The 24420-nt window shown below is 43.2% G+C and overlaps 1 protein-coding gene across 1 annotated transcript in view; it reads left to right on the forward strand.

Moving 5' to 3' along the window:
- The window catches only part of GLDC (glycine decarboxylase), a 106209-nt gene that overhangs the window by 71819 nt on the left and 9970 nt on the right, over positions 1-24420 (forward strand). The window contains exons 16-21 of the mRNA XM_021063878.1: positions 5020-5095; positions 10460-10585; positions 12073-12222; positions 13686-13798; positions 15490-15631; positions 19021-19132. Of these exons, the coding sequence (XP_020919537.1) occupies positions 5020-5095; positions 10460-10585; positions 12073-12222; positions 13686-13798; positions 15490-15631; positions 19021-19132 (719 nt within the window). The remainder of the gene's footprint in view (positions 1-5019; positions 5096-10459; positions 10586-12072; positions 12223-13685; positions 13799-15489; positions 15632-19020; positions 19133-24420) is intronic.

Genomic DNA, 24420 nt, shown 5'->3' on the forward strand with positions numbered 1-24420 from the left:
TAATTGGAGCTGTAGCCACCGGCCTACGCCAGAGCCACAGCAATGCAACCTACACCACAGCTCACAGCGATGCCGGATCGTCAACCCACTGAGCAAGGCCCCAGGGATCGAACGCGCAACCTCATGGTTCCTAGTCGGATTCGTTAACCACTGAGCCACCACGGGAACTCCCGAGAAGAGCTGAATTTTCACTCCAGCTCTGTCATGCCACCTTCAAATTCTACCAGTCACCCTTTATTATTATTTTTTACTAAATTCGCATTGAACAACTGCCCTGAAATCTCACAGTTATGATGATATGCAGATGCTCATTGGTTTTAAATCATCGCAAAACTGTTGAACCCCATCAAATCCAATTTATTTTCACTTTGTGGATTATTGTACTTGTTATGTAGTTGTTTTAGCTTTGTCTAGCCTACTGGATTTCTTTGTAGACTGAATCTGGGTTTTGGAAGGAGTTGTGTGCTAGTTCTCACTCATTCTTTTAAACAGTGCAATATATAGCAGTTTTTTCACCAGGCTGAGTAAATGTCATGAATTGGGGGTGTATGATTACCTGGCACTCCTGTGGGTCTGAGGTTCCCCATTCATGGGTATCCTTGCTGTGGCTGACTCTGCAGGTCCAGGCCACTAACCACTTCATTTTGTATAGACATCTCAGAAAACTGCTATCCTCGTTGCCCCTCCACATGTAATACTTTTCTGAGGGGTTCTCATTCTGGGTTATAAAGATAAGCAGTTACTTTTCATAATTCGTTTCTTCCAACAGGTGGCAGTAATAATTCTTCTTATTTTCATAGTACCCCCAGTAATAAGCCTTGAGTGGCATTAGAACATATCTTTTGCACTTTCTGAGTATCTAAGCAGAAAACACCTGGGGTTTCTGATCCAGTCATTAGCATATTGCCTTGTTTCTGGATCACTAGTTCCTAACTCCAATTTCTTCTTTCATTCCTAGTCCAAACAGCTTGATTGGTCTTCCAACAGCACAAGGTGATTGGAAGTCATGAGAGAAACACAGAGGGAAATACAAAATCCATTTGTTGCAGTCCCTTTCCATAGGGGAAAGGATGACATTAAGGTTGACTGTCTGACCTGAAGAACTCAATTGTGAACAAATTGTTTAAGCAGGGAATATACAGAACTCTAGCACCTAGATCATATTTTCAAAAGCCTATACCCTAATTGAGATAAGATGGACAAAGTAAATGTGAGGTCTGCAATAATTTTCAATGTATTTTATATATAACATATGCATGTAATATATATATGATGGTATTAACAGGAGAATAAGCAAAGTAAAATACTATGAGACTTTTGGAGGAGTTAAAGAATAATTCAATCAGTCAATCAATCCATCAGTATTTATTGAACATCCCCTATGTCAGTGTTCTTGATACAGAGAATACATTGTTGATACAGATAGACAACATTTCCAATTTCAGGGAAGGCCTCTTTGAGGAGATGACTTAAATTGAGGCCCATATACTAAGAAATAGTATTTCAGATGTGTGAAGAACTAGAGGAGGAGCTTTCCAAGCGGATGGGGCCATCTAATGAAAAGCCATAAGGCAGAAATTGACTTGATCTGACCCAGGGAAGGAAGAAGGCCTGGGTGGCTGTAGGATAGTTAGCCATGAGAAGATGGAAGAAGACACAGGTGTAGGGGTGGATAGAAGCCACAGATCGTGTGGTGGATTTGTAAGCCATGACGAGGAGCTGGATTTGTGACTTTTGGGAAGGCTTAAAAGAAGGAGCAGAACTTGAGTTGGGACTGGTTGAAGAATGGGTGAATTTGGCTGGTGAGAGGGCACTGGAGGTTGAGGGTTGTGGAAGTGCTCATTCAAATGCTGTGGGAGCCCATTCTCGGTGCCCGAGTTAAAGAGCGGTGCCCGAGTTAAAGAGCGTTCAGGGTTGCTGCCTGAAGTTGGTGATGAGGGTGATGCTGATGGCAATGATGATGTTATTGATGATAGTTGCCTATCTATTACCTAATGAGTGTTTACCTTGTGCCAGGCACTGTGAAAAGATCTTCACCATAGGTCACCACATTTCTCATCACATCTGCCCTTCCAGTTGGGTGCAATATTATGCTTATTTCAGAGATAAGGACACAGAGGCTAAGTAAATAGCGGTGTGAGTGGCTTGCTAAAGTGTGCCATATTCATTTTCCTGTTCTCAAAATAAAGAACATCAAATGAACTAGAACTTGTTTTTCAGAAGGCAGGAAAACAGAAGCCCAGTATTTGCCTCCCTCCGTGGAAAAGAGGGGAGAGAGGCAGTGTTCACTCAGTGTGAGTGAGAGGAACTGCGTGCCCCAGGTCTTATGGGGACAGACCTTTTATATGTAGCTAGCCTCTTAGTTCTGGGAGTCAGACAAGTGTTCTGTGAAGGAAAGCCAGTGTTTGTTCCCACGACTCTCAATCCTTTGGAAGCACAGCATGCTCAGAGAAGCCTCACTGCTTACAAAGGAAGCACAAAGCACCTTGAGCCAGGCTGACTTATACCGATGTCTACATCTGTCATTGTTGGCTGTTTGGACATGTAATACTCTGAAGATGATGGTACCTGCTTCCTGGGGGTTATTAGGAGGGTTAAATAAGAAGATGTGAAATGCTTGGTAGTGACAAGTGATCCCATTTACCTGTGTTTTCTCTGCATAGACTGCCTGATAAACAGGATGTGCTTAATTAATAGGGCAGTTTTATATTATTGTTACTATTATTTTTATTCCTTAGCTCATCTAACCTCTTTTATTGCTCTGTGGCACCCGCACTCTGGAAATTACCTCTCTTCCTTTCTTTTCTCCAGCTAGGCTCTAAGCACTTCACCCCAGATGTTTCTCTTCTCATGCTGAGCCCAGAGTCATCAATTCTGCGGTCTCCCAACTATCAATGTCCCTACCCTTGTTGCAGATATTTCAAATTCAGCTGGTTCCATCCCATCGTTCTCTCAACAAATATTTTCCAAAGTTCACATTTTTAGCTTTAAGTTTAGAAATTAAAACAAAGTTTATCTAATTCACTGTTAAGCCTTGTGCCTTGTTAGATTATGACCTCAGTGTTACGAGGTGACCAGAAGGGATGAATGTCAAAACCACTAGGCCTTCCACAGAGTCAAAAGATGGTGTAATTTCGCAAAATGGAGGAAATACGCATTTTGAATGGGATTAAAAAACGTATTACTCACTTCCCTTTCCTTCCTGCAGAGAATATTGAGAACATTAAGTAACAGTTTATGATTGACTCAGCATCCTTCACTGGAATGTTAGTCATTAAATGTGCTCTAAAAGTGATGCCTTCAAGGACTGCTGAGGTGGGTTTGGCCAGCCTCTAGCAGCCATCCATGTGTTGCTGGGCTTGGGAAAGCTGACTCAGACTGGCGGGAGTGGTACTACGCTCACAGTGTTCCTTTGGGGTAATCTGATCATTGACTAAACATTTGGTAATATCATGAACTTTTATTCTTTGTTTTAGGTGTGATCATTACAGTTATCTTTTAAAAATTATTCTTTGAAACATACATAACGAAATTTGAATTGATAATACAATGCTTGGGTTTGTTTGTTTTTTGTCTTTTGAACTTTTAGGGCCGGACTCGAGGTATATGGAGGTTCCCAGGCTAGGGGTCTAATCAGAGCTGTTGCTGCTGGCCTATGCCACAGCCACAGCAACGCCAGATCCCAGCTGTGTCTGCGACCTACACCACAGCTCACAGCAAGGCTGGGTCCTTAACCTGCTGAGCAAGGCCAGGGATCGAACCCGCCATCTCATGGTTCCTAGTGGGATTCGTTTCCTCTGCACCATGACTGGAACTCCTACAATGTTTGGGTTTTACTTCAAAAGAATCCAGTGAGAGGACTTAGTGAGGGATATAGCTGGAAACAGGATTGACCATAATCTGGCAATCTTTAAAGCTGGCTGATGGGTACCTGGTGATTCCTTATATTCTTCCCTCTGCTTTCATGTCATTTTGTAATTTTCCATAATGAAAATGATTTTTTAGGTGCAGGGTCCTGAGCAAGGGTCAAAAAATCCCTTCAAACCCTCCTGCACTGTTGGTGGGAATGTAAACTGGTACAGCCACTATGGAGAACAGTTTGGAGATACCTTAGAAATCTATACATAGAACTTCCATATGACCCCGCAATCCCACTCTTGGGCATCTATCCGGACAAAACTCTACTTAAAAGAGACACATGCACCCGCATGCTCATTGCAGCACTATTCACAATAGCCAGGACATGGAAACAACCCAAATGTCCATCGACAGATGATTGGATTTGGAAAATGTGGTATATATACACAATGGAATACTACTCAGCCATAGAAAAGAATGACATCATGCCATTTGCAGCAACATGGATGGAACTAGAGAATCTCATACTGAGTGAAATGAGCCAGAAAGACAAAGACAAATACCATATGATATCACTTATAACTGGAATCTAATATCCAGCACAAATGAACATCTCCTCAGAAAAGAAAATCATGGACTTGGAAAATAGACTTGTGGCTGCCCAATGGGAGAGGGAGGGAGTGGGAGGGATCGGAAGCTTGGACTTATCAGACACAATTTAGAATAGATATACAAGGAGACCCTACTGAATAGCATTGAGAACTTTGTCTAGATACTCATGTTGCAACAGAAGAAAGGGTGGGGGGAAAAATGTAATTGTAATGTATACATGTAAGGATAACCTGACCCCCTTGCTATACAGTGGGAAAATAAAAAAATTTTAAAAAAAGAAATTCATAAAATAAATATACTCTTGAATGAGAGAAAAAAAAAATCCCTTCACTGAGTAGGAGTAGGTGAACTTTAGCACACAGACAAGGTGCTGTTCTGGTTGTTCCAGACTTTAGGCTCACACAGGGGTCCTGAGTGAGCTTTTTGTTGTCTGGGAGAGGCTTTGTGTCACATGTTGGTGAACACATGGCCCATGTCCCATGAGTATTGAATGAGTAAATGAAAGCAGAGAGGCACAAAGCCCTGACCCTTCTCTTCCTGTCTTCGCAGTGGAGCCCAGGGGGAATATGCCGGGCTGGCCACTATCCGGGCCTACTTAGACCAGAAAGGAGAGAGACACAGAGTGGTGAGTATGGACCTGCAGTGCTTGCTCACACTGAGGGCAGTGGGACCAGCTTTAGGGTCCCTTTAAGGTTGTGCTATGGGATACCCCCTCCCAGACTTCTTGGAAGAAGCTGGGGAAACATATAATCAAGAAACAAATGTCTGTGACCTGGCTATTATGACCCTTGCCTCCAAGACATTTCATTGGACCATTTAGAGGCAAAACATTTGGAGATAAAAGTCTTTCTCTCAAACCCAGTCCGTAAAAGTCAGCCAGTTGGCTGTGGACCTGCTTTCCTGAGGGAGCAAAGGGAAGCAGGGGCAAGAAGGTTGCCATTCAAGCCTCCTCCTTGGCTCAGCCCTGGACCTTAGGCCTGGACGGAGGGCAGAGGCCAAGCTTTGATTCCTCTGTGACTACTGCTGTGCCTGAGCGCAGTTCTGGTCATATGTATGCTCAAAAAATATTTATTGAATAAATAAATTCCCCATTAAGCGATTCTCAGCTCTAAGCAGCAAAAGAAGATGTGGAGTTCTCAGTTCTGCTTCATTGTTTGCTTTGGGTAAGATAGTCTAGTCTCCAGGGTCCAAACTGCTCCTGGGGGCCCTCATGGGGACTTGCAGATGCTCATGGGCTCAACAGGCTTCCACTAATCCCTAGAGGCAGTCCCTTTAGCACCTGACCTAACAACACAGGCTTCAAACTGTGGCTGAAGGAGGTCTCTGCTCCTGGGGCCTTCATTTTGGTGATGGCCTCACTAAATTCGAACTTAATGAGCTATGGAGGTGGTGTTGGAGCATGGGTAAGAGTCAGGAACAGGACAGAAGTGTCTGCCTGTCCCAGGAGTCGTTCTGGCTGCCCAAGTAAGTGGGGTGCAGCAGGGAATAGCCCAATCTTAGTCCATTTCTGGTTTTATTAAAGCTGATAGATTGTTTTCAGCTAGTTGCCTGGATTTTGTAATGAGGAATTTAAATATTTATTTGACATCCCTTTCACAAAAAGGGAGAAAAAAATTTTTTCCCACCTTCCCTCGCTTATCCATCCTGATTAAACAGTTGTGTTTTCCCAGGCATTCCCCCTGGTTGGGGAATAGAATTGATTTTCAACGACTTGGAAAACAAGGCATTTATTTTTTGAATAAGTTATTGAATGCTGGCCATATACAAGGCATTGTGTGTGCCTGTCCAGAGAGAGATTTAGCGATAAATCAGACAAACACAGCCCTTAGTATCCCAACTTGGTTTTTTCACTTGAGTTTTTCTTGTGGTTTTGAATTCTTTAACTTTCTAAGGAAGGGTTAGTTTAGAATTATAATTGTTCTTTAGACCTCAGAGTCTCAGCACTGTCATAGAGTCAGAAAGGAAATGTTGGGGCTCTAGTTTTCCAATGAGAGGACACCAGGTGACTGATGTTTAAAGTTGCCTTTTCTGTTTTCCCTCCGTGGCTTCCCTGTACTGAGCAGTCCCTGGAACTCCTCATTGTTAGTCTCTTTAACCATGAGGTGTATGGGACTCTGGGGGAGGGAGCTATTCATCCTGTATAAACATCCTCCTGTTGCTCCTGCGTCACAGAGCAGCCTCTAAGATCCTCATTGTGGTGCTTGTGGAAGGCTAGTGACTGGCCAATGACATAAGGCCAACTAAAATACAAGTTTTGTCCACTCTGTGATGCATCCCTCCTCTCATTGGTTCCCATCTTTTCAGCTGACACCAGGAACTGTCCAGGAGTTGGGAATCAAACCAGAAAGGTCAAGGAGGAAGGATGAGAGACCTTTAGATTGGGCCTCAGCCGAGTTCTGTGACTCACAGATTTTTTTTAGCTCCTTTTCCTTCTCTGTGTCTTTTTTTGAGTCCTCCCTTCTCTCTCTGTCCCCTGGTGTGTGATATCTTTTCTGGCACCCTGGTTCACACTGCTCTCACTGACGTTTTGGGGAAAGTTATTCCACTGAAGGACGAAAGAAGCGGGATGCTGCATTTTGGGGGTGGGTGCTGGGAGGCAGGGAGGGCTACCCAGTCACTGAGCTTGTAGAAATAGGGAACTCTTAAGTCTGGAAATGTTGGCATCCTTTCTAGGTTGAAGATTTTAATTAAGGCTGACTTTTTTTAGTTAGAGAAGAAAATGACTTATTATTCAAATAATCAGGGAAGATTTTTCTACATCAGAGATGTCTGAGACAGCTGCTCCTATACAATAGACTCTAATGGGACCTAGTAAAATATATCCTTTTTTGGAAAAAAAAAAAAAAAGAGTATAGGGGAATCATGTGTTACAGAACCTCCTGGGTTCCTGATGGTTCTCTTATTTCAAGCTGTTTTTGGAAGTTATTTTCACATTTGCTTTTTAGGTTCCTAAAATACAATGGCTAAGTTCTTGATTTACCAGTTTAATTTGGGAGAATAGAAATTTATTTAGCAAACACTTATGCAGAAGTTACCATCTGCCAGGCACTGTCCTAAATACTATATAATTAATAACTCAATTCGCTGGTCAAATAGTATCTCAGGTTTGCTGATCAGAGACTGAATTTCCTGTACAAAGGGAAAACGGTGACCCCCCCAAAACACTTAACGCACACATACACACCAAAAACATCCCAGAACTTGTATATATTTTTCTCTTCACAGCTGCCTGAGGCAAAGTAGTAGCCTTTGGTTTGGGGATTTTACCAGTGTTAAGAAATTGATTTCCCTGGCAAAGGAACACTCCTTAATCCCTCACTCATTCAGTAAGTCTTTGAGGATGAGCTTGTTGGGTCTATGCCAGGAACATTGGAGAGTTAGAAAAACACAGTATTCACCTAAATTGGCATAAATGCACCAAAAGGGTTAGTATTGGATAAAACATCAATTCTGGGTTCTGTTATTTCCATATCCCGTGTAATACCACAATTTTTAAAGTGAGGAAGAGTTAACTTTTTAAAAGAATAATTAAATTTTCCTAAATCCACATAGCAAATCTGAAATATCTACCACCAACAAATCATTGACAAAACCACTAAGACTTTTTCCTCCTGCTAATCCATATATCAGGATGTGTATTAGTTTCTCATGGCTACTGTAGCAAATTACTACAAATTTAGTGGCTTAGAGCAACACAGATTTATTTTCTTATAGTTATGGAGGCCAGAAGTCTGAAATTGGTTTCACTTGGCTAAAGTCAAGGTGTTGGCAGGGCTGGTTTCTTCTGGATAGTCCAGGAGAGAATCTGTTTCTTTGCCTTTCCTGGTTTCTGGAGGCTCCCTGCATTCCTGGCTCATGGCCCCTTCCTGCCATGACTCCAGCCTCTTGTTCGGTCATCACATCTTCTACTTTCTCTGTAGTCAAGTCTCTCTCTGCCTCCCTCTGATGAGAACATTTGTGAAAACATTTAGGGCCTATACTTGAAACCTATAATCCAGATTTCAAGATCCCACCTCAAGGCCCTCCATTTCTCACCTCAAGAGCCTTAATTTAATCATACCAGCAAATTCCCTTTTGCCATATAGGTCACAATTATAGATTCCAGGGATTAGAATGTGGATATATCTGGGGGCCTGGTATTCAGGGGATGTCAAGATGAGTGACACTTTTAGCTTGGATGTTTTTGTTTCATCAGAACTTCTCTGGTATGTTATTCATCTAGGCCTTTAACAAATATTGTATGTTCTTTTTTTAAAATATTTTCCTTTCCCTTCCTTGATCAAGGTTCTGCCCAAAAGGAATCCTTTTATCTAAAGATCCTTTGGTAGAATAAAAATATTTCATGGGAAAGGACAAATAATGCTAGCTTTGGTCCTGAGAATTCATGTTTGCCTCTGCTTATAGTTCTCTATGAGTACATATATGCATTTTTCTTAAGTAGATGACTTTGCTGTTTTTGAGGAAACAGCTATGAGCTAAATTTCCCCTTCATGAGCCCATTTCTATGATGCCCATCCATTTCTCTTCAAGCAGAGCAATGTTGGTACTGGGATTTAAAAAAAAAAAAAAAAAAAAAAGATTGTTTTCAGGGTCAACACTGCTTTTCCTCAGTGCTTTCTGTTGGGGGAAACTCCATGATGCACTTTCCTATAGGGGGTATTATCCCATCACACAGAGCATGTGTGTTCCTCTCTGTTTATGTGATTTGGGGGCAGGAAACAGAAATGATTTAAATCTGGGAATTTTTTTGTTTGTTTGCTTTTTAGGGTTGCACTGGTGGCATATGGAAGTTCCCAGGCTAGGGGTAGAATTGGAGCTGCAGTCGCCAGCCTCCACCACAGCCACAGCAATGCAGGATCTGAGCTGCATCTGTGACCTAGACCACAGCTCATGGCAACACTGGATCCCTGACCCACTGAGCGAAGCCAGGGATTGAACCTGCAGCCTCATGGATACTAGTGGGTTTCACTTCCACTGTGCCACAATGAGAACTCCCTGGGAATTCTAACATTGTGCCCATCATCCATATTCAACAAGATTTCAGCATATCTTTAAGTTCTGGCTTAGGTTCTAGCTCTTGAGATACTTTCTCTTGAACTCTTCAACTTGAAGTGACACCCCCTTAGGCTGAGTTCCTTTGGTACCTGTGGGATCTAGACATTCATTTATATGGACTATGTTGTGTGAGCACAGGGTAGGGGCTGATGGAAATTCTTGCTTAGTTTTTTTGTTCTTTTTTTTGGGCCGCACCTGCAGTATATGGAAATTCCTAAGTTAGGGGTCAAATCAGAGCTGCAACTGCCAGTCTATGCCACAGCCACAGCCATGTGGGATCTGAGCCACGTCTGTGACCTGTGCCTCGGCTTGCAGCAATGCCAGATCTTTAGCCCACTGAACTAGGCCAGGGATTGAACCCGAATCCTCATGTGTATTTGTCGGGTTCTTAATCTGCTGAGCCTCAGTGGAAACTCCCATTTGTGCTTAGTTTTGATTCTCATGGCAACTAACAATTTGTTGCACAGAGTAGCATCTAATAAATGATGACATCATTGATGTGTTAGCACTGGGAGGTCTTGGAATATGTCTACTGTTATCTCTTCTGGGTCTTAGCAGAACCAAATAGAGCACTGGAGCTGTGATGTGTACATTTGAGCCCTAGAGTTTAACTTCCAATCGCATATTCTTATAAGGTACTTTCTATAGCTGAGACAAGGTGAGAATAAGCCCAGGCCTGTTTTTGGTGTTGCTGGGATAAAGGAGAAGAGTATTAATTTTGGGAACAATATTTGGGAATTAAGTATAAACTCCCCTGTTGGACATTGTTTTGCAATAATAATTAAGTTGTAGCAGATTTTCAGGCATTACTGGTCAGTTTAGAGCATGTGGCACCTATTGAATTTGTGCTCCAAGAATCTTGTAGGATTTTTCTGTCATTATGAATAGCTTGGTGATTTTTTTTTTCCTTCCTTCCATTCATTTCATTCCTAAGGTTTGTCTCATTCCAAAATCTGCACATGGGACCAATCCTGCAAGTGCCCACATGGCAGGCATGAAGATCCAGCCTATAGAGGTGGATAAATATGGAAATATCGATGTGGCTCACCTCAAGGCTATGGTATTCATCTTCCACTTAACAGATGGGGAGGTCTGGGTTGAAAGAAGTGGTGGGGATTAGGGACTGAATGGTTTATATTGATGTTATCTTCTTTTGCATTCTAATTAAAAGACTGCAGTTCCTCCTCTGAATGGGTCTAGGGAAAGTGCATAAAATCAGAAAATCTAGCCATCTCTATAAGTAAAATAAAGGCAAGAGTCACATTTTTGGTCCAGAATAAAGCAGACCATAGTCTACTTTACCTCTTCCTTATCTAACAAGGAGAAGGTCCTTTAAACTGAAATCCTATTTTCTAATGTGTGTGTGTGTGTGTGTGTGTAACAAACTGTATGAATTATTCATAGTGGAGGTAAGGGTACTGCTTGCAGGACCTGTCTGCCTCCTTCTGCCCAACCCTCCCCTCCTTCCTCCATTAACAATCAAACTGGCAGCCACAGTTATTCTCAATCTTTGTGCTGGGAATTAAAACATAAATTTAGATTTTGCAGATGTTTTTGATGGTCCCAGCTATTACCTGCTGAATTTCAGGCAACATTCCATCCTCTTTCTTGAAACACCAACCCCCACTCCCAACCTCCCAACCTCCAGGAAGAGGTTGCCTAGCAACCATATCTGCTTTCCAGTGGTGGACCAGAGGCTGCATCTTAAGAGGGAAAGAAATCAGTTGAATAGCAATGTGATTTTTGTGGAGTTATTAGGCATGGAGACTGAGAACTCCATGTAACTGCCTTCAAAGGAAAGAAGAAAATACATAACACTGCTTCTCTCTCTCATCCACCCCATCCTTCTATCACCCCACAAAGTTTTTACAATAAAAATTCTAGGCCAGTAGTTGTAATTTTTAAGTCTCTCCAATATAGGATATGACCTTAAAATTTTTTTTCCCATTTCCACATAAGCCTCCTCTCCAACCCTCTGGTCAAAAACAAAAACAAAAACAAAAAAATCCAGGAACATGCCTTTTTATTATATATGCTTGCTTTCAAAAGGAAAAGTGATGTGTTTTATTGTTGTTGTTTTTGTTTGTTTGTTTTTACCAGAGCAGAACACTCCTAGTGGGAATTCTAAATTCAGTAGAATGGGAGGGAAAGGGGATATGGATATAGCAAAATGAGCAGAGAGAAATTAATTGAGGGAATAGACTTGTCTGAAACCAAGGAGATCTGAAATAATTATTGAGATGATTTGAACCAAAGGAAAACTACTTTACAGAGTTAAGTCCAAAATATCCAACCATCTTCTGAACAGTTTTTTTTCCCTGACCATGGAGACCTAGGCTGAAAGGATCTTGTTATTTATTTGGAATGATTTATAAAGGGAGTAATGACTGTGGTTCTTTAATTATTGTCGTCATACACTGAGAGAGTTCCAGAAATAAAAGACCAAGACTTCACCTTTCTTAATCCTTTAAAAAATAAAAGGCGAGGGTTTGGCCAAGAAAGAAACATTTCCTCTCCTTGGTCCCTCTGCTGTTTTCTATCTCACAGGTGGATAAACACAAGGAGAATCTGGCAGCAATCATGATTACGTACCCATCCACCAATGGAGTATTTGAAGAGAACATTGGAGACGTGTGTGACCTGATCCACCAACACGGAGGACAGGTCTACCTGGATGGGGCAAATATGAACGCTCAGGTGGGCAGTGTGAGAGGGTTTCCTGAGAAAATGATTAAGTCAAAGAAACCTCTTTTTTCCTTGACTTTTTGACAATTATTTTATTTATTTATTTATTTATTTTTGTCTTTTTGCCTTTTTCTAGGGCTGCTCCCACGGCATATGGAGGTTCCCAGGCTAGAGGTCTAATTGGAGCTATAGCTGCCGGCCTACAGCAGAACCACAGCAACGCAGAATCTGAGCCACATCTGCGACCTACACCAGAGCTCAAGGCAACACCGGATCCTTAACCCACTGAGCAAGGCCAGGGATTGAACCTGAAACCTCATGGTTCATAATCGGATTCATTAACCACTGAGCCACGATGGGAACTCCTTGACAATTATTTTAAAGCACGACACTGAATTCAGAACAGAGGCTGACTTTCTATATTGCCAGAACAAACAAGGTATGTACCACAATTTCACTGAGGTTGCAGATCCTAAGGAGGTCATTGGGAATGCTGAGGAGGAGGCGAAAAGTTTGAAAGGAAGCAAGGAGTGGGCTGAATGTCCTTAGCTTGTCATGGGATGTGAGCCCTCTGGGGGCACGAAAGGTAAGAAGTTCACCTGACTCCCTTCCTGAGGAAATTTAGACCCAAGTTCCAGCCACTTGAGCTCCCATGGCCTTGAATAAGCCATTGACCTGCCTTCAGCCTCATCAGTGTACAATAGCCGAAAGGCTCTGTCCCTGAAGGGCTGATCCTGACTCCGTGGCAAGGGTGTGTGTGGGGTGGTCTGTGTGATGTGTACCTCAAAAGGAAATGCTTTAGGGAGACTTTGGATTCATCATCTTTTTAAGTCTTCTCAGTTTCTTCCCTCTTTTTAGACCATTTCAGACTCTTTCTGCTTTTCTTTGCTTCTGTCTAATTTCTTTTGAGTAGTCCAGGGATTGTCTATTGCTTAAATTGTCTATAGCATAAATGCCTCCTTTATCTTTGGCCACATTCACAATTAGCCTTAATGCCCAAGTGGTGGGAAGGCCCATTGAATGTTGTGGCTGGTACCAGGATGGTTTGAGGAAAACTGTCAGCCTCCCTTCCTCTTCCTCAGCTCAGTATCATTTCAAACAGCCCTCCAGCCCTTAATACCCATGAGCTCTCAGGGGCCCTTTAGTAAAGAAACCCAAAGCTGCAGTCCAGGAAATGCTGGAGTGCAAGTGCTTCTTCAGTAGCAGGGAGACACTATCTTTTCCTGTAATTAGGAATTGACTGTATATTGAAATCTGTATTTTAAAATCTAAATTAGGCTAAATGGTCAGTTGTTGTTTCCTTAGAAACCACAAGCCATGCTGCCTATGGGATGCCAGGTTTTGATTGCAGTATTAAGGACATTTTTGTGAACAACTCCACCTGCCTCTCCTCTGAGGAGAAAAGCGTGGCCGCTTCTCCAGAGCACCCCTTCAAGCTCTTGACTTTTGCTTTTGGCTCTTTCCCTTTGTGGTAGGTGGGAATCTGTCGTCCTGGAGACTTTGGGTCTGATGTCTCACATCTAAATCTTCACAAGACCTTCTGCATTCCCCACGGAGGAGGCGGCCCTGGCATGGGGCCCATCGGAGTGTGAGTTCTGGGTTGCTGGTTTCAGGATGCTTTGGAGACTGAGAATGAAAGATTGGCCCCAAACTCTCTGTCCTTCTCATTTAAGTGTCAAAGATACTCTCACATATACTGTGCCTGTAGATCTGCGTGAGAAGCAGTGAAAAGGAGACTACATCCAAGGAGAAGCATAATTAGATTTTATTAACCCAGTGTGTGGCCACACTAAGCTCCCAATCACGCACAGACGGAGCAAGCAGGTTTATTAACAGAGTAATGAATAGGGAACTTTACTGGAGCATTATGGGGTCAGAACTGGAATATTAGCACCTTGAAGTAGTTCTCAGACTTTAATATAAACTTCCAGGCAGCTTTTTAAAATTTCTTTTTAAAATCAGCTGATGGTTACATTTAAAGTGACTTCATCTGGAGTTCTTGTCATAGCTCAGTGGTTAATGAACCCAACTAGTATCCATGAGGATACCAGTTTGATCCCTGGCCTCACTCAGTGGGTTAATGGTCCGGCATTGCTGTGAGCTGTGGTGTAGCTCTCAGACGCAGCTCGGATCCCGAGTTGCTGTGGTTGTGGCGGAGGCCAGCGGCTACAGTTCTTATTCAACCCCTACCTAGCCTGGGAAACTCCTTATGCTGAGGGTGCGGCCCTAAAAAGACAAAAGACACCCCCCCCCCCAAAAAGTGACTTATCTAACAACAGCAACTAAAAGAACTCATAGTAGAAAGGTAGTTGCCAGGGATTGGAAGTCAAGCGAAGGGGACAACTAGAGAGAGGCTGGTAAAAAATGTGCAAACTTTTAGCTGTAAGATGAATAAGGTCTGAGACTCTAACATATAATGTGGTGTCTATAGTTGATAGCAATATTATGTAATTGAAATTTACTGAGAGAGAACTTAAATTTATTCCCCTCTCCAAAAAAAAAAAAAGCAAAAAAACCAAACTGAATTGAGTGTAAGGTGTTGAATACTTTGCACCCTGAATTCTTACTACATATGATGCAAGTAACAAGGAAACAAACATTGTTACTAGAAATAATTGGACGAAGTCAGAATAAGACTAAAGCAATGTCTCATAGAAGTTAACTTCTTACACTGTGAGATAAATCATCTTATAAAAATGATGCTGAGCAGCTATTTGCCGAGCATTTTCATTTTTCGAAAAATGTGCTGATGGGACCCGTCTCTATGGATGCTGAGATCCTGGCGTTGGTTTTTTCTTCTTTCCTATTTTGATTACTATTTAGAGTAAGTGGTTGAGTTCCACTGTTCCACCTTTGGGGGAGGTGGGGTGAATGATGTTCACATGCTGGCCTCTGATATATCACTCCATGGGGCATCTTCTCAGAGCATCCTTCTATGTCCCTTAGAAGCCTTGGGGAAGAATGTGGGGCATGAGGCTGGGAGGGAGAGGGTGTGGAGCTGGGGGGTCCTCATGTCCTTGTGAGCTGCATGCTATTGCCTGGCCACTTGCCTCTGCCAAATTCTCTGCCTTGGTTCTTGGGTGAGCTGCTGGGCTGGTGAGCCATGCCTCCAGCAGAGAAGGGACACCTCCTGGAGTCTGCCTCTTAGCGGGTGTTGGGTCCCTTCCACCGTCAGAGTTCCTCTGCTAGGTAGAGCTTCCTGAGAAGGCCCAGCAGCTGCCCATTTGGTTGGATTGAATCTTTTTACATCTTCTATATTTGTATTAAAAATCAATACAGGAAGAAGCATCTTGTCCCTTTCCTGCCGAATCATCCCATCATTTCAGTAAAGCCAAGCGAAGATGCCCAGCCTTTGGGTACTGTCAGCGCGGCCCCATGGGGCTCCAGCTCCATCTTGCCCATTTCCTGGGCTTATATTAAGGTGAGGCCTATGAATGTGTGTTAGACGGTGGGGGTGTGATGTGTGGGTGGGGAACTGAGACAGCAGACTTTCTTCTTGAGTTAAAATGAAGAAATCCATGATCCAATATGTGGTTCAGTGGAAATTGCTGAGGGCTGAGTGGAAGAAACCTTCCTAAAGAGATCAGCTGAAATTAATTTTATCTCTTCTTCATCAAGCTGGTTTCCTTTGGGTTCTCATACTGGGTTTAACATCAGAGAAACTGACACGCCAGATATATTTTTCCAGACAGTTTAGTACCATGAGTCATATGGATGTTCTGGCCACGTCATTTGGTTTCCTGTAGGGTTTGTACAGCCCCTTGCAAGAGAAAAATAGTGCACATACTAATTATTACACATGGTTGAGGTCCTGGGATAAATTTTAGGAATATATCATTTCGCTTTATATTTCTTGGGAGCTTTGAGGATAAGAAGAAAATAGCAGAAATTTACTTATGTGGTGGTTTCCCAAAGCTCCTTGCCCTTTAGGTCTTATGGAACTGTACTCTCGGGGGTAATTAGACTTTGTCAGAAAGCAGGCTTCCTTCCTTTGTGTTTTTCCAAAAAACGCTAGGGCCAGAGTTTATTTTATACAGCTCTTGTTCAAACTGACCTGCCCACCCCCTGGGCTGACGAGACCATGCCTTGGGTGGGAGCGCTTGTTCACCGCTAATTAGAGCAGCCTTCCCTAACTGGTTCCCCTCCTTAGAGGAAGGCTTCTGGTGAAACAAACCACAAACTCAGCCTCGCAAATCACGCTGGATGACTCTCTGGACTAGGTGTTATTCTTGAACAGTGTGGCATTTCTGATTCTTAATGAAAACTTTCTGGGAAGCTGGAACAACAATTCTATACCCCAGAGACTAAAACCTGCTTTTTCAAATGATATTTGAGTTGTTTTGCAAGTAGTAACAACAAAAGCAATCATAATAAAGGTCTGCTTCTTTGCAGACAGAATCTAATTCCCAGCTTGCTTTTGGTCTCTGATTCCTGTAAACCTGTGTTATTTGTTAGGGAATGTTATTTGGCTTGGAGATGGTTTCCCACATAAAGAAAATAAATACCCCAAGGTTGGTTTGGCCATATGCCAGGAACACCAGACAGAGCTGTGGTTTAAAAATGAAATAAATAGGATTCCCCGTTGTGGCTCAGTGGAAATGAACCCAACTAGTATCCATGAGGACGCAGGTTCGATCCCTGGCCCCACTCAGTGGACTAAGGATCTGGCCTTGACGTAGGTCGCAGATGCATCTCAGATCTGGTGTTGCTGAGGCTTTGATGTGGGTCGGCAGCTGCAGCTCCAATTCAACCCCTAGCCTGGGAACTTCCATATGCCACAGATGCAGCTGTACAAAGAAAAAGAAAAAAAAAAAAGAAAGAAAGAAAGAAAAGGAAAAAAATGAAATAATTAAAGCAGGGTTTAAGCCATCCCTCTGACCTCGGGCTCTTTCTTTATTTCAGGCTGTTGTTACTTATCACCTGGACTCTAGAATTATCTTCTCTCCCTGCTGCAGTCCATGTTGGACACTCCCTACAGGACTGCTAGGTTCCTGCTAGGGCCCTCCATCCTTTCTTGGATTCCCTTTGCCTCTACCACTGGATCCCTCTAGATTGCACAAAATCCTTAGATTCTTCCAAAATGAACTTGCCTAGGCTCCATCCCAGAGAGAATCCAGTTCAGGATATACAGGGCATGGCTTGGGCTGTCTAGCTGCTTGGTGACTCTGATGCACAGGTTGAGAGGCAGTGGCTGGCTGAACCCAGTCTGAGTCCTTCCCAGCATGGGTTTGAGGCTTGCAAGAGGTAGTCACAGCCCAACCGGCTCTACAGCCACCCCCAGGCTGTAGCCATGTGCCTTTCATTGCACAGCTTTGTTTTTGCCAGTCTTCTCACTTAGAGTGCCTTTCCCTTTCTCTTTTGTCTATCCACATTCTATCCATTTTCAAGTCTCCACTCAAGTTATAAATCTTACTCTAAGACCCCCCCCCTTTTTTTTCTTTTTTAGCTGTTCCCACAGCATATGGAAGTTCCTGGGCCAGGGATTGAATCCAAGTTGGAGCTGAGACCTATACCACAGCTGTAGCAATGCCAGATATGAACCTTTCTATGACCAGCCTGGGAAAACATGTCCTCTCTTTACTTTGGACTTCAGTATCCCTGCTGTTTTACTTAATGATTTCTCATTTTCTTTACATTAGTTATACATTTAATATACATCAAGCCTCCATCATATGAGGTCTTTTGGAAAGAAAGTAGGCAGTAAAACGTGATGCAGTTTTGGTTTTAACCTCTTTACTGGTGATGACATCCTCCCATATAATCACAGGAACTTGTGAAGCACCAGAAAAGAATAAGATTTAACCTGGAAGTTGTTAAACATAAAGGCTTTGACTGGGGACAATTGAAAGGGAAACCATGCAAAATGGATTCACTGGGGATTATGGCCAAGATCCCATGGGATTCATGGCAATTATCAAGGCATCTCAAATTCACAGTGAACAAACAAAAACTCCCCAAATTCATGGAAAATACTCTTTTTTTTTTTTGCCATTTCTTTGGCTGCTCCCGCAGCATATGGAGGTTCCCAGGCTAGGGGTCGAATCAGAGCTGTAGCCGCCAGCCTGCGCCAGAGCCACAGCAACTCGGGATCTGAGCCACGTCTACAACCTACACCACAGCTCACGGCAACACCGGATCCTTAACCCACTGAGCAAGGCCAGGGATCGAACCCACAACCTCATGGTTCCTAGTTGGATTCGTTAACCACTGAGCCACGATAGGAAGTCCCTGCATGGAAAATATTCTTTAAAAAAAAATCTTTTATCTTTTTGGGCCACACTCATGGCACATGAAGGTTCCCAGGCTGGGGGTCCAATCGGAGCTGCTGTAGCTGGTGGCCTATGCCATAGTCAAAATAACACCAGATCTGAGCAGTGTCTGTGACCTATGCCATAGCTCATGGAAATGCCAGATCCTTAACACACTGAGCAAGGCTGGGGATTGAACCTGCGTGCTCATGGATAGTAGTCATATTTTTTTCATTTCCGCTGAGCCATGATGGAAGCTCCTAAAAACATTCTTCTTTATTTGTAGATAGCACAATAGTCAGCAGTCGGTTTTGCCCTATTCTAAACTTTGTTACTACAATAACAAATATAAAGCTACTCCTCAAAGGAAAAAAACAAAATTATTTCATGCTTAGAGCGAACTGACAGATATCCTTTTTCGGATATTTCATTCATCAGCAATCCAGAGAGTAATGCTGGGCTGACTTCCTTTGTGAGTGGGGCTTATCTGAGGCTAACTCTGTTTAGTGTCCTTTGGGTTTACCTCTTCCACAGTTGATGGCTCTTTTTCCCTCTGTTGCAGATGATGGGAGGCAAAGGCCTTAAACAAGCCACAGAAATTGCTATATTAAATGCCAACTACATGGCCAAGAGATTAGAAAAACACTACAGAGTCCTTTTCCGGGGTGCAAGAGGCAAGTATGAACCTTAGTCTATATTCACCTTGGTTTTTTTCTTGGTGAAACCAAGTTTGACCTCATGGATGTGGCTTTCAGAACTGTGGGTTGGAAACTTCTGTTTCTCAGCATATACCAGAGAAAATCCTAGAGTTAATGGAAAGAACTTTAATTTAGTAAACAGTTTAGGGGTATCGCTGTTTGCAAGGTTTTGTGATGCACTTAATCTCTGCAGCCCAGGCCAATAAGGAGCCCACACCACTGAGAGATGTTACATAAATTCCTTGAGCTCATTACCTCCCCCACTGCCATGGGAGTGGCCCTAGGGTAATTCATTCAGGGCACAATGGCTGGGAGAGCCTTCTGGGAGGAGCTGCTTGAGATGAGTATGGAAGGAACAGTAGCAGAACCCCAGTAAACAGAGGTACAGGAGCAAGCCAGAGAGAAAGGAATGTTGGATGGGTTGATGGATGGGATAGGAGGGGAGGGAGCAGATGAGGATAAGGCTGGAGCAGGAGCATGGCGAAAGTCTCCGAAGGCTCTGGACTCTACCACTGGGCCAGAAAGGCTCTTGAGAAGGGGAATGACAGGATTAAGAGGATGTTAAAAATTATTAAGACAGTGGCAGGGGATGAACATGCTGTTAGAAGTAGAATCAAAGGACTTAGGTACTGATTAGTTGATGGTGAAGAAATTTTAGGTAAGCCTCTGTGGCTTTTTTGTTTGTTTGTCTTTTTTTAGGGCCACACCTGTGGCATATGGAAGTTCCTATGCTGGGAGTCGAATTGGAGATGCAGCTGCCTGTACCACAACCACGGCAATGCTGGATCCTTAAATCACTGAGCGAGGCCAGGGATTGAACCTGAGTCCTCATGCATGTGTACAAGTCAGGTTCGTTACTGCTGAGCCACAACCAGAACTCCAACCTCTGTGGCTTGTAACAGAGGGAGTAATAAATTGAAGAACAAGGTTTTGCTGGAACTGATGCAAGGGGCTGACTTGCAGAGATGTGGCTTTGGGTGCAGAATCTGATAGCAGACTGCTAGAAATGGTGAGACTCCAAAAAACCAGTATTGAGAAACCAGAGTGAAACTCCTCAAGCAGCTGGCTACATGGAAGGGCTACAGGAAAGGTGGCACCTGTGAGGGAGCTCTGTGCTGAGGGAGCTTTAAATCCCCCCATACCCTGCCCACCATCACGTCACCCATACTTCTGCCTCTGCTCTGCCCCACATCCTCTCTGGGGCTGCCCTTTCCTTTCCTGGTGCAAGAACTACTCTTGGGTCCCTCTGCACGGAAGATTTTCCCACTGCATTTATCATCCATATCTCTCCTGCAGACCTTGGGCTCCTGCACTTGGGAGGCTGTGGCTGCCTCAGTGCCTGGCATCGTGTCAGTTCAACACACAGCAAATGTGGGTGGTCTTGCCCAACATGGAAGGACAGGCTGAAGAGCGGGTGGCTGGTCTCAGGAGTCTTTAAAAGAACATTTGCCGGAGTTCCTGTCGTGGCACAGTGGTTAACGAATCCCGACTAGGAACCATGAGGTTGCAGGTTCAATCCCAGGCCTTGCTCAGTGGGTTAAGGATCCTGCATTGCTGTGGCTGTGGTGTAGGCCGGTGGCTACAGCTCTGATTGGACCCATAGGCTGGGAACCTCCATATGCCGAGGGAGCAGCCCTAGAAAAGGCAAAAAGACAAAAAAAAAAAAAAAAGAACATTTGCCTTTCACAATTAGGAAGCCTCTGGTCACCTCGGAAAGCAGGTCGGGCCCAACAGGGAGGCACATGCACTGAGAAGTGTCCTAAAGTTGGAAGAAGGGAGAAGCTTTCATGGTTTCAGGGGTTTGGTGGTGAAGCAAGGCAGGAGCTGTTTCAATAGGATACAATTTTCTTTTTTTTCTTTCTTTTAAAAAAAAAAAAAAAACAGTGGAGTTCTCTTTGTGGCTCAGCAGGTTAAGAACCTGACTAGTATCCATATGGATGCAGGTTTGATTCCTGGACTTGCTCAGTGGGTTAATGATCCAGCATTGCTGCGAGCTGCTGTGTAGTTCGTAGATGTGGCCTAGAACTGACATTGCTGTGGCTGTGTTTAGGCTGGTAGCTGCAGCTTGGATTTGACCCCCTAATCTGGGTACAGACCTAAAAACAACAACAACAAAACCAAAAAAAAGGGAAGTTGATTTTGAACTGCTGAGGAAAAGGCTTAAAGAGGGGAGAGTGAAGCTACAATGGAGGCAATAATAGAAGGGGGAATAAAGTCACTTTGGAGGTGATGGGAGGGGTGGTGCTAAGAGTCAGGTGGACAGCAGCACGCAGGCTGTGGACACAGAATTCCAGAGCAGGGACTGACGGGTCTTGAGCTTGGAGCAGAGGGACAGCAGCAGTAACCAGCACGCCCAGACCCAGGGCTGCAGTAACGAGGCCCCTCTTTTGCTCTTGGGGTCTCTGGCCCAGGCAACTATGCATTTACACCTGTGATCTTTAAAGGCTGATCTTGCTTTCTAAATATGTATCCAAAAGGGTGGTTCTAGAGTTTGAAAATAAAAAAGAGCTAAATAATCAGGAGCCCTGGTTAGCAGTGCTCCCCAGAGAGTAGGAAATAAAGTTGTGGGCAGTATGTTTCTAAGCAACACAATGAAATGCTTCTGAAGTGAAGCTACAAGAGCTACTAATTAATTCAAATATAGCTCCTGCACTGTGAGATGGTTCCTGCTTATGCATTGGCCTTCAGGATTAGCACCAGCATTTGTTTTGTCTGATTATATAAATCGTGTACATTTGCTCATCATGGAAAATTTGGACAATAAAAAGTTTGAGGAAGGAAATATAAATGATCCATGGTTCCATCAAGCAGACATAACCAATTAACATTTTGCTGTATTCTTTCCCACCTTACTTTGAGACAGTTGAGACCATATCCAGTTTATACCTTGTTTTTGTTTTTCACTTTTTTGGCTGTGCCCTTGGCATGCAGACATTTCCTGGGCCAGGGATCGAACCCATGCCACAGCAGCAACCAAGGCCACAGCAGTGACAACACCAGATCCTTAACCTACTGTGCCACCAGGGAACTCCCCATACCTGGTTATTTAACCTCATTTTATATTGTGATCATTTACCCTGTCATTAAATGTCCTTTGAAAGTGGTTATATATTGGACCCATTGTGGCTCTGCGGTAACAAACCTGACTAGTGTCCATGAGGTTGTGGGTTTGATCCCTGGCCTAACTCAGATGGTTACAGATCTGGTGTTGTCATGAGCTGTGGTGTAGTTTGCAGATGCGGCTTGGATCCTGTGTTGCTGTGGTTGTGGTGTAGGCCAGCAGCTGCAGCTCTGATTTGACCCCTCGCCTGCGAACTTCCATGTGCCATGGGTGCGGGGCTAAAAAGCAAAAAAAAAAAAAAAAAAGGCTATATAGGTTCTGTCACACTTATGATTTAATCAATTCTAGGAGTGCCCCCCCCCCATTTGCATTTGTAACAATGCTACAATGAATATCTTTTACTTAGATTTAAAAAAAAAAATCCCTGGAGTTCCTGTCGTGGCACAGTGGTTAACGAATCCGACTAGGAACCATGAGGTTGCGGGTTCGATCCCTGGCCTTGCTCAGTGCGTTAAGGATCCGACATTGCCGTGTCCTGTGTTAGGTTGCAGACATGGCTCGGATCCCGAGTTGCTGTGGCCCTGGCGTAGGCCGGTGCCTACAGCTCCGATTAGACCCCTAGCCTGGGAACCTCCATATGCCATGGGAAGCATAGAAAAGGCAAAAAGACAAATAAATAAATAAATAAATAAATCCCTGATTATTTCTGTAGGTTAGAGTTGTAGAAGAGAAATTATCTCAGAGGATTTGAATGCCTTTAAGGTCTTGAAAAGTATGGCCTCATTTCCCCCTAGAGAGTTAATATCAATTGATGTGACACTAACAGTATATAAGAGTAACCGTCTCACCGGAGCCCAGTGAACACCAAGTGCCAGGCTGGTAAAACAACACAAGCCAAACCCAAAATGTCGTTGCCAGTTTTGTTGAGTGAAAATAATCTTTTTCGCTTTAATTTATAAGATTTAGGGTTTTTTTTTTCTTAATTGTTTAATTATTTTTTTACTTAACACCTTCCTTAGGATTGTTTATATGCCAACTTCATTGACATAGAATTCACATTCTACACACATCACCCACTTAAAACACACAATTCAGTGGTTTTTAGTATGTTTGGAGTTGTGAGATGCAAGTTGCTCAGGTGCCTGCCGTGTGCTTAGCATTAAGCGACTACTGTGGGCAGAGACCGTCCCAGGAGATTTGCAACCCAGAAAGATAGATGAAATTTCCATTTGTTTTGACATTTTATCCCAGAATTAAGTAATGAATTGTATTTCTCATCCCATTCAGAAATAGATTGGTGATTACAGACTTTATTACCCAATCCCAAAGTTTATGAAACCAAAAATTGTCTCATGTTTGGTCTGGTAAACACATTCATTATATAATCTGAGGCTTAGTATTTAGGGCCTAAAAAAGAATGATCACTGTATCTCCTGAGGGCTCAAAATAGAAATGTTCTTAATAAAAAACATTGTATTCCAAAACATCTAATGGCAATATTAGAAGGCGGTCATTCATCTTAATCATATTTACCAGCTCTAAATAAGACTTTGGAATTATGGATGACTATGAGGCAATAACTTTAATGAACTCCAGGCTTCCCTTTAAGAACCATTTCTTTGAGAGATTTGAAAATACTAGCTAAATTTGTTGAGGCTTAGGGTTTTGCAAGGAAGTGATAGGCAAGAATTGAGATGGAGGAGCAGCCGTGGTATTTGTTCTGCTAGGATGAGCAAAGGAATTATCTCAGGTAAGGACCTGTGCCACAGCTGCAGTGGAAATGCTGGATCCTTAACCCACTGCACCACAAGGGAACTGCCTGGGTAAGGCAGTTTTTAAGGAGGAACTGAAAAAAATTTACAGTTGTCTGCTCTTGTGGGAGGCCAGGCTCATTGTTTGATCTAAATGGAGTTCCTGTTAGTGGCGTAAACAATTTTGTTTGTATCCCAACATCTTCTTTATGTTTTAATTTCTTAAATGCTTATCCCTTTTCTACTTTAGAGAAACCTAACTCTGCCTGGAAATTCTTGTCCCTGAAGAGGTTTCCTGGTGGCCTTTAGGATAGATGTGGGTCTCAGGGGCTGGGCCCTCCTGAGGCTAGAATCTCCTACCTACCTGACTTCATTTTTCATTTCATTTCCTACCTACCTGACTTCATTTTTCATTTCCGGGGAGACAATCAGGAGTCTTGATTCTGTTAGTA

The sequence above is a fragment of the Sus scrofa genome, chromosome 1 (assembly GCF_000003025.6).
Source record: "Sus scrofa isolate TJ Tabasco breed Duroc chromosome 1, Sscrofa11.1, whole genome shotgun sequence".
NCBI lineage: Eukaryota > Metazoa > Chordata > Mammalia > Artiodactyla > Suidae > Sus > Sus scrofa.